The 11058-nt window shown below is 31.3% G+C and overlaps 1 protein-coding gene across 4 annotated transcripts in view; it reads right to left on the bottom strand.

Moving 5' to 3' along the window:
• Window positions 1–10497, bottom strand: part of LOC114327351 (nose resistant to fluoxetine protein 6-like) — a 44111-nt gene extending 33614 nt beyond the window's left edge. For all 4 annotated transcript variants that reach the window (XM_028275940.2, XM_028275941.2, XM_028275939.2 and 1 more), the window contains exon 1: window positions 10089–10497. In XM_028275940.2, the coding sequence (XP_028131741.1) occupies window positions 10089–10419 (331 nt within the window). In that variant the 5' untranslated portion in view covers window positions 10420–10497. The remainder of the gene's footprint in view (window positions 1–10088) is intronic.
• Window positions 10498–11058: the final 561 nt, after the last annotated feature.

Here is an 11058-nt window from a genome sequence, read left to right on the forward strand (position 1 = left end):
TATTCTTTAGAAGAGCTTATAGACGAGTCGGAGTCTTCTCCCGAGAATGAAGTTTTTAAACCAATGTATTTGCCAAGTTTTTTCCTTAATCTGGTGCTTTTGTTTTTCATTCTTTTGTCGGTATAATATGGATGTAATTCTGTTAGAAACTTTATAAGTGCCTGAGAGTCATCTGAGTATAATTTTGTTATGCTGATTATGTCTTTTGCTCCTTGTATATTTTCGAATAAATCCACTACTTGATCAAAGTTTAACAATTGTGTTTCGCTTTTTTCTAGATATTCTCGAACTGGTTCTAAAAACGTTTTAAGATTTGTTATCTCATCTGTTAAGTTTTTGTCGTCAGTTTTGGTTTTTTTCATTAATTGAAGTTTAGGTTTTTCGAATTCGTCTTCGGCGGGTGGCGATGTTGCATCTTCTAAGGTTCTTTTTCCTGTTGTTTTATCCGAAGTTATCTGGGGTTCGTGAGTATTCATCTGTGTATTTTTGTTTAGAGGTAAGTTTTGACTTGCTTCGGGTGAGGTTGATTTTTGTTTTTGGATATTATAGGATGACTCAGACGATGTAGGTGTTGCGATTGTAGTGTTGACTGAAGACGTGGTTAAATGTATGGATGTATTTTGTAGTGGTGGTTGTTGGGTTGTGTTTATTGATAAATGCGGGATGGCTTCTGTTTGCGATGTGGTTTGAGAAGACATGGTAGGTGTGGAGGGAATGGTATTTGAAATTGTGGGAGTATTTTGCGGATTATCTTGTTGAGTATGATTTATTGGTAAAGTTTGTTTCATCTCTGTTTGCACTGCATTATCATTGTAAGGATGGCTATGAGATGAAATATTTGGACAATTAGCTGCCTGGTGTCCAGTTAATTTGCATTTGAAACATGTATCGTTTTGGGCTATAAATATGCGGTATGATGTTTGTTATAACTCGACAAAAAAAGATTCAGGTAATACAAAGTTGTCTGGCAGAGGTGAAATGAAAATTTGTCGTCGGAAGCTTAGAATGTGACTGAAAGCAGGATTGGTTGCTCCTATTCTTAGGTATGATATGTCTGATAGAGGATTTAGACCTAGTTTTATTAATTCGTCTTTAATTAAGTTCGAAGGTATACTTGGACATACACCGGAAAGAATTAAGCGGACTGATGGAGTTATTAATCTTCTTGCTTCTAGTATATTTCCATTTACCTTTATCTTCTTTGTTTCTGTTAGGAATTTGTCTACTAAGTTTTTAGATGATAGATATATGCATATTCTACCGTTTGATATACGGGATGCGAAAATTATATTTCTTGGTTCTATATGCTGACTCAATTCTTCAAGATAGTCATTGATTGTACAATTCTCTAGAGTGTTAAATAAAATGGCTTGATCTCTGTCTGGAGTTAATATATTGCGTGGTTGGCTAACTGCTTTTGAATATGATGCAATTTGTTGTGGTTGACTGGAAGATGACATCTTTTAAATTTATTTAAAATCCAACTCCGGTGCTGTCTCACAGCTTTCGCTGTGACACCCGTTCATGGAATTGGATAATGTAGAGATAATTGTCGTGATTTATTGAAATATTCAATCCAAATAGACACAAATAATAAATTTCATCTACTTACAATTAAAATATTCCGTATACAAATCACTTTCACTAGTACTTTTATATTATAGTACTTTTTATTTTAATTACTTTTAAATATGTTTCAGTAATTACTATTTAACTAGCTCGATAACCAAAAACACTTGTTCATCGGTAGCTGTCTAAACATCGAATCCTAAGTACAATTTTGATTATTATAAATTAAAATATGAGCGAAAGTGAATTTGAAGAAATTGAACGGGCTTGGGAAGAAGGGTGTTCCGCAATTATTCTAATACTAGTAATACTACTAATGTATGCGATTCTGCAGGAGTTTCTGTTAGAAGTGAAACCACAGCCCAAACAAGTGGGATTTCCAAATTAAAAGATTTTTTAACTCGACGGTAAGTGAATTACTTACCGTCGAGTTGGAGTACTTGCCATCGAGTTGGATTACTTACCGTCGAGATGCTAGTAAATGTCACCTACTGACGTAAAATCTGTCACGATAAACAGTCAAAAATGATCAATCGTGCAAAAATGTATTTTACGAAGCTTTATCGAGCGTAACTCGGCTTCTACGCATGTAAATGAGCCTTAGATAGTGTCATTTTAAAGCTTAATTAATGGGCTTCCAAACAAAGTTTGTTAAATTACTTTACCTTCATTTGTTTTAAAGTGATACCCGTTTGAATTTATAATTTTCATAAAAAAATGTACATTAATTTGTTTATAAGGGTTTCAAGCAAATTTGAGCTATAAACATTTATACTTTAATTAACAATAATGATAGAAGAACTGAAAAGGAACAATTTGAGCTTACTAAAATGTTTGCAAATTTATTTTTGGTAATAATAACGTTTATCGATATTTAAGATCGGCTCACAGTCAAGTAAGTATTTTTCGACGCTTTATAGATCGTAACTCGACTTCTACGTAAACAAATGATCTTTTCAAGGTCTCATTTTAAAGCTTAAGTATTATACTTTCAAACAAAGTTTGTGATATTACTTTATCTTCATTTATTTTAAAGTTATACTCGCTTGAAGTTATAATTTTCTTAAAAAATGTGTACATTAATTTGTGTATAAGGGTTTTTAGTAAATTTGAGCAATAAACATTCATACTTTAATTAATGTTAATAATAGAAGACCTCAAAAGGAATATTTTGAGCTTAGGAGAGTGTTCATAGGTTTATTTTTGTCCAAGATATCGATAATTTAATAGCACGCTCTAAGGCTTAAGATCGGCTCACAGTCAAGTAATATCACGGTAAAGACACCGATCTACTGCCCTCGTGTTGCACTATTTTGCTCAGGAGGCCTTGCCTATTCTTAATATGTCTGTCAATGTCTACAAATACTGTCGAACCCGCTTATTGGAATAGCCTTCGTGCCAAGCAAAAGTATTCCTATAACAGGGATATTCTAATAACCGATCATATATGCATAGTAAAAACGTTTTGGGACTTCAAATTTTTATTTCTTAAACTGGGATATTCCTTTAACCGGTATTCTAATAAGCGGGTTCGACTGTATAACATACTACTGTCAATTCTGTCTATTTGTAACAACAAAGTCACTGTTTCTTAATAGTGTAATGTAATATTGATTTGTTGCAATAATGAATAATTTAATAATTTAATGTTTTTATTTAATAATTTAATGTTTTTCGTAAGCTCAAAATATTCCGTTTGAGTTCTTCTATTTTATATTGTTAATTAATGTACAACCTGTGTAAGAAAATTATAACTTCAAACGGATATAACTTTAAAACAAATGAAGATAAAGTGTAATTTGTAAAATTTGCGTGTAATTTTTTCCATTTAGCTATTGATTATTGTAGATATCAATAGAAATGGCCTGACTACCAATAAGAGTATATTAATAAGAGATGTCGCTTCCTCTTCAGATACTCGCATCTTGTATAAGGTTTTTCATCTTGTCATTACTTCTGATATTTAGTACCTAGTAGAAGTACCTAGTTGATTTTATTTAATAAAATTAGATATTTATCCTGAAATAAAGGCATTTCAAAAACGCTTCTGAACAATACTGGCACCATTTTAAAAACTTTTTATAATTTTTCTATTCATTGTCCTCTGAATAGGACATATTTTTTAATAAGAAGGAAACACCGTGCAACACGACACATTCAAGGATAGCACGATTTGCTCTAGATCAGTGAAGCGTAGAAATCATTTCCCTAATCGCGAATTGTCATCTATTTCACTCCACTTTTATTTATTGTTAATTTATTGTTCTAAAAGAAACTACCAGTGGTCTATTCAATCGGAGAGAGCAACAGAAATGCACCAGTTATGCAATGTGGTATACCAACTACTTCAGTTGCATGTGCACACTACTTGATATTAATTATTTTCTTCTACTATTCAGACAAGAAAAAAAATTAAAAACAGGTATACAGGATTAAGACTGCTTTAAATATACTCGTCAGTAAGGGTGTGTCAAATCGGGTGTTTCTTTGGTAAATGTACATATATGATAACTGCAGATAGAGGACACAGTCGATCTTTTAAACTACACACTACACATATTTAAAATCTAACGTGCCTTTGTCAATATTTTTAGGAGGCCATAACTTGTAGTGAACCCAGTATGATTAGATTATAGTTAGAAAATAACTAATCAGCACTCGATGGAGAGGATATAGGACTGATCTCAAACTTCTATCTCCAAGAAAAAGCAACAGTGAGATTCGAAAATGAACAGTCGAAAAAGAAGTTAGACACGAATTCATATTATCACCAGCATTATTTAATGTACATATATCCTGAAAAAAATTTTAGAGAGGCTAAATCGCCTTACTGATTTTTAAAAGTCCAAATTTTTCTACTACTTAAATATTGACGAACATGAATTTTTTCAGCAACTGATTCTGCGCAATGATTTGGATAAATCTTTTACTGCACCAGTTTCGTTAAACTTTTTACTAATTTATTCAGAGTAGACCTTGTCCTGATATTATTAGGATATAGATTATTGAAAATTATTCAAATTAAACGAGTTTATTCATCTAAACCTACTTATTTTTAACTTCGGCGAAGATAATGTAAATGTAGCAATAACTTCGAAATTATGGAATTTAGGTATAGGCAACATTACATGAAATATAATCAGTATTTCATAAGAATTTCAAGAAGCAAAAAATATATAGGGTGATCCATTTGACATAAGAAAATTATTTAGATTTCCAGAAAAAGGGAAGATCTGACAACAATGTAAATAACATCAAAATATCGACCGATATGTAAGACCCTTGCATATTAAAATTTATAAAAATGGTGTAAACGTTTCCGAGATAATTGAGGCGTTCCAGACAAAACTGTCTGTGCATAATTCATCATCATCATCATCATTTGGCTCTACAACTCTATGTGAGGTTTGGCCGCGTTTACTATTTCCCCTACATTGTTGTCGGTCCTGAGCAGCTATTTCCCATTGCTATTGAAAATTTAAGTCCGACCTTTACGGCTTCTGATAGTACTTATCATTACCTTTCCAACACATGCCTAATTTTGAAAATCGGTTACACCATTCAAAAGTTACCGAGCTCAGAAATATGACTAAATTTCTATTTAAAAGGGGAAAATGTTTGTGGATATGTATGTATATGTATGTATGTATGTATGTATGTATGTATGTATGTATGTATGTATGTATGTATGTATGTATGTATGTATGTATGTATGTATGTATGTATGTATGTATGTATGTATGTATGTATTGATGTGATCTTATTATTGATATGAGATAATACTCTTATATGTCATTTAATTTAATCAATGCATTTATAATAATCTAATTAATTTACCAGATCACATATCAATATATTTTCAATCTCAGGGCGAATTATAAATTAATTACTTACTTTCGTGGCTTCTAAATATTTCTCAATGGTTCCTAATCGGGATAGGAAAGAAAAGAGTAAAATAATACACACATATGGGTTACAATTATAATCAAAATATTGTTTATTTTATTTAAATGGCAATCACTGCTTAATATTTGCTAGATCTTATTATTCTTAAACATAACATTTACAAATGGGAATCTTATTTCCTTTTGGTTTCCAATTGAAAGTTTCTATTAACATTTAACTATTAGGATTTATTAGCAACAATTCTATTTTAGTTTGATGAAGCTTTTCTGATATTATTGATTATGTTCTTCAATTTTTAATGTGGTATTTAATACGAAAAACCCATACATTCATGTCCAAACAAATGAGACTGACCTTTTTCTGGTGAACTGAGAATGTCTTCACACAAGACCCGTTTCCTGCTATCCTTGGCTGCGATCAAAACCTCGTCCTGGCTTCCAGTAATGTTCTCCTTTGAAAACTAGCTCGTATAGCTCCCGTTCCTGCTTCTGTCGTGATGCCGTGTTTCTACCTTTTTCGAAACTTCAATCAGCTACCGGGACACTCTTGGCTCAAGGAGGTTCTTTACTCTCGACCTGGCCTACCTCTCGTTCCACGATAGATAGTCCACACTCACGGAACTACACCGGCTTTCTCACTCTCCGTACACTACCGTCTACTACTGGACTTCACTTCTCGACAGCTCAAAACATTCTGATCTATCTTTTTCATTCATTCCCCTACTTTCTAAATATCCCTTCCAGATTCACAAATCAACCTTCCACCACCAACTCTCATTCGCAGTATTCCTCCAAACCAATTTTTAATCTTTCTAAATATGCTTAATGGATTTCAAAAAAAAATAGTTAATTCCCATTCTAAAATTACTTTCTACTATTTACAAAATTTAATGACCTATTATCTACTTCAACTGAGTCTTATTTAGCATAGGCTAATGATCGAACCTTCCGCGAACAACGATAATGAACTATTATCTATTTCAACTGAGTCTTATTTAGCATAGGCTAATGATCGAACCTTCCGCGAACAACGATAATGGTACGCGCCATTCACTTTGTTTATTCTAAGCGCATTGTCCCGAGTTTCGTATGCTTCTTCTAATCACTTCTTAAAATTAAATATAACAATTTGTTGTATAGAGGTTGTTCTAAATTTATATGCCCGTGGTTGAGAAAATTGAAAATATTTTATATCAAATTGAATTCTGTTTATAATTATCAAAATTTAATTTTCATATCAAATAGAAATATAACAGTATGTATGTATGTATGCGGAAAAGTTAAACCAATCTGAGTTTTTTTTTCTGTGTTTGAAGAGGAGGTCAGGGCCGATTCAGAACCGGTGTAGTTTGTGACTTTTGACCAACCATAAGCCAGCTATAGGACTTGGTACGTACAAAACGGCAAATTTTTTGGGGGTATATAATATCTTCAGTTCAAGAAGAGACAGGAGAACCGCAAATATCGCATTTCGACAATTACTCAAAATTTCAACCTACGAATTGCTCCAATAACTGAGCGTTTGTAGAAGGACTCTAGACAAATCTAACGGTGTATACCTCATATCCGGGAAAATTCGAATTTTTAAGTTATAGGCTTCACAAATATGATCAAATCTATTTACTAAGGGAAAAACGGTTTTTCAAGCTCACTAATTCCTGTAGTAGCTTAGCTTCAGTTATCATACTTGATCTTAGATGCATCAGACACTATTTGTCAATACGTTTCAAACTCATGTTTAGTGATCAAAATCGGTTAAGCCGTTTAGAAGTTATTAAGCTACGAAAGTATTTGTAGCAAATTTGATCTGGCCACGGGCAATCCGAGTTTATTTACCCGGCCATCCCAATATTTTTTTTCAATCTATTTTGAATAGAAAAGAAGTCTAGTGTACATTCGATGGAGACTAGATCATTTGGGAGATAATGCGACAAAGGCGACCATTTATAAAGCTTAATGTGTAATCGAGAAACATTCAACTTCGTACATTTAATTTATAAATAACTTTGAAAAACTCCTGATACAAGAATAAAAAACTGCTAAAAGCCGTAAAAATTAGTGGTTCATACAATATTCCAGCTACAAAAGATCTGATATGAATATTACGTGGCGCAAAAATGTATTTTCATTTTGATGCAAAGCAAAATTCTAGTTTTATTTTAAAAGATTTTTCCATAATATTTGCTAAATTTGAAGTAAACACGCCACAAAAGTGTTTCAAAATTCAAATTGTATCAAAGTTACTCTTTTGTGGCGCGTTTACTTCAAATTTAGCAAATATTATGGAAAAATCTTTTAAAATAAAACTTTGCATCAAAATGAAAATACATTTTCGCGCCACGTAATATTCATATCAGATCTTTTGTAGCTGGAATATTGTATGCGCCACTCATTTTTACGGCGTTTAGCGGTTTTTTATTCTTGTTTGAGTATTACACTAAAAAAGTATTTTAACAAAAAACTTGTATATTTAAAAGCTTTGATTGTTATAAAGAATTTGCAACTAAAAATTAAACCTTAACTACTGACATGCGGTATGCCATACATACATACCTGCCAACTTCTGCAGTTTTAGTATGGTTTAGTCTTTGAGCTACGTTGACGTAAAATTTTCTTAGGTACCAAGTACCGCATGTCACTGTTTACGTTTCTTTAGTTAAAAGCGGTCCATTCAGTATTCTTTCGCTATAAGTGTGGCAGCAAGTTCATCTAGTTGTTCTACTTACAGGTGCTTTCAGCAACATTCTACTATTTTTTAGTTACAAATGCTAGTTTTTTTGTAATTCAGTTCTAAAGGACTTTGCAGGAACCTCCACCATTTTTTTAATATTATGCAAGCGTTCAAAATTTTGTTGAAAAAATAAAAAAATATGAAAAAAAAATATTTTCTATGAAACGCTTTTCTTTAGTTGCGAGTGACTAAAATTAAACATATAAAAAAATCAACCAAAAAGCAAAAAATAAAAAAAATTTAAAAACTCGTAACACATTCGTCAAATATGTCATGTGCGTGGCGCGTCTTCATCGAATAAACGGTTTTCGCACCACGTTTGTCTTTAACGAATGTGTTAGATTTTTTCAATTTTTTTATTTTTTGCTTTTTAGTTAATTTTTTTATAATGTGTTTAATTTTAGTCACTCGTTACTAAAGAAAAGCGTTTCTTAGAAAATATTTTTTTTCATATTTTTTTATTTTTTACTTTTTAGTCTTAGTATAGTATAGTAAATAGTATATGACTTAACACCATATGTGGGGTTTCGCCGCTTTTCCGGTCTATTGCCCTCTCTTTCCATTTTGTAATTCCTGCTCCTCTTAGGTCCTCTTCTACTTCAGTTAACCATTTAGATCTGGGTCGACCACGTCCCCTTTTTCCTCCTGGTTGCCACAATATCATAGCTTTTGATACTTTTTAGTCTTACACTTTTCAAACATTAAAATATATTGTCATGTTTATTAAAATATGTATAAAACATATGATGTACAAACATGAAAAGTAGTCGGAATCGGCAAAAAAATTGATACTTTATTGTTTATTTATGAAGCATAACGTAAACAATTAACGTAAAAGTGAAATTACGTATAGTTCATATAATTAGCTACAATCCGTAAAAGTTTCAAGTTTCTTCATTGTAAAAAACAAGAGAATTTAAGCTTTTTGCGTTAAAATCGTTTTTTATTTAAACAATTAATAAACAAAAACAATTTTTATTGACTATTCGTGTATTGTTCCCGCGAATGCATAAATATGTCTGCAAATTTTTAGTCATTTGCGTTGAAGAAAAAGCAGTCAAATTAACGTCCAAAGATTTGACCCAAACGATTGAACTAAAGAAAAGCGTTTAATTAATTAATACGACAAAACTAATTCTAATGTTAAATGTAGAACATTGTAATAATTACAATGTGCTACAATTATTGTAAAACGTCTCTACCGGTGGTTTTTCTAAGACTACTATAAAATCACAAATATTTTAAATTTGAGTTTTGGTTGAAGTTTTATTTCGTATCGTATTGAAATTTGACACGAATAAACGCCGATTTATATATAAACAAATATATGAGCGTTCAAAATTTGAAACTTTATTCTTTATTTATGAAGCATAACCTAAACAATTAACGTAAAAAGTGAAATTATGTTTAGTTCATATCATTAGCTACAATCCGTAAAAGATTCAAGTTTCTACATTGTAAAAACCAAGGGAATTTAAGCATTTTCCATAAAATCGTTTTTTTTTTTATTTAAACAATTAATAAACATAAAAATATTTTTATTGAGTATTCGTGTATTGTTCCCGCGAATGCATATGTCTGTAAATTTTCATTCATTTAATTCATAACGTCTAAAGATTTGATGCAAACTATTGAAGTAAAGAAAAGCGTTTAATAATAAGGTTTATTTTATTTGGAGCAATATTTTATTCTACAACCGTGTGAAGAATCATTCTGTGATTGATATAAAAAAAACAAATACAGTGATATTAGACAAATTTATATTAAAAACAAACGAGAGTATAGCAACGGTATTACATATTGCATGTCAGTGTCTACATTCTGAAATATCCCCGTCAGTAGTTAAGGGTTAAATGACTAAAATTTAAAAAGATTATACTCACTTTTCAATGCCCAACTAGTACCATTTACTAATTCCCTTAGGTACACCATCATATCACTTCTACACGAAACATTTTCTAAATGCTCTAACCGCGTCCACCATTTGTAGTGATCATACAGCCTCGAAAACCACCAGAACTGAGTCGCGTTACCAAATAGTTTATCTTCCCCTAATAGCTTAATATCACTTTCATCGACCGGGAATTGTATACCATTCGACAAATACGACAAATCCGACGAATTGTATGTGTATTTAACAGTAGTGGCATCGGAATACACCCTTGTCGCGCACCATATCACAGCAATAGATAAAAGTTGAAATATTTTAGTCATTTCTTCGGTTTTTACAATTAATTACTTATGTAACATTTTTTCGAGAATGTGCATCTTACATAGTTCTTAGACTGAGTGAATTTCGATTTCATCGAAGAGTTGGAATGTGATGGTGTCCCCACTGCACTGGAAGCTTGCATACTGCACTTGTATAGTCCAGGCCATGTTAGTTTGATGTGAAAAATAATTTCAGAATTTTTAAGAATTCTGTTCAATCTATTATAGCTTTTGTGTGATTTCTATTAACTAAATATCATTTCAAATATATATTGGTATATATTGTTATGATCTGCTTTCTATTACTTTTATTTTAATTGAGTATTTATTTAATTAATTATTGAATTGACGCAAATCATACATAAACAATTAATAAAAAATCTCAGGGTGCCTTTTTGTCATAAAAATTAACTAAAATTATCTTAGGTTATACTTATCCTTTCTCGTGGCTTCAGTATCTCTTAGTTGATCCCTATCGGGATAAAATAGGAAAAGGAAATAAATAGAAAAATCATAAATAAGCACATACAAATACCTTTATTATCAAAAGCAATCCTCTGAAAATCTATCAATTAAATCCTGTGGGCATAATTGTCCAAATGAAACTTTTACCATATAATTAATCTAATTTAAACAAATATT

This window comes from Diabrotica virgifera, chromosome 1 (genome assembly GCF_917563875.1).
Source record: "Diabrotica virgifera virgifera chromosome 1, PGI_DIABVI_V3a".
In the NCBI taxonomy this organism is placed as follows: Eukaryota; Metazoa; Arthropoda; class Insecta; order Coleoptera; family Chrysomelidae; genus Diabrotica; species Diabrotica virgifera.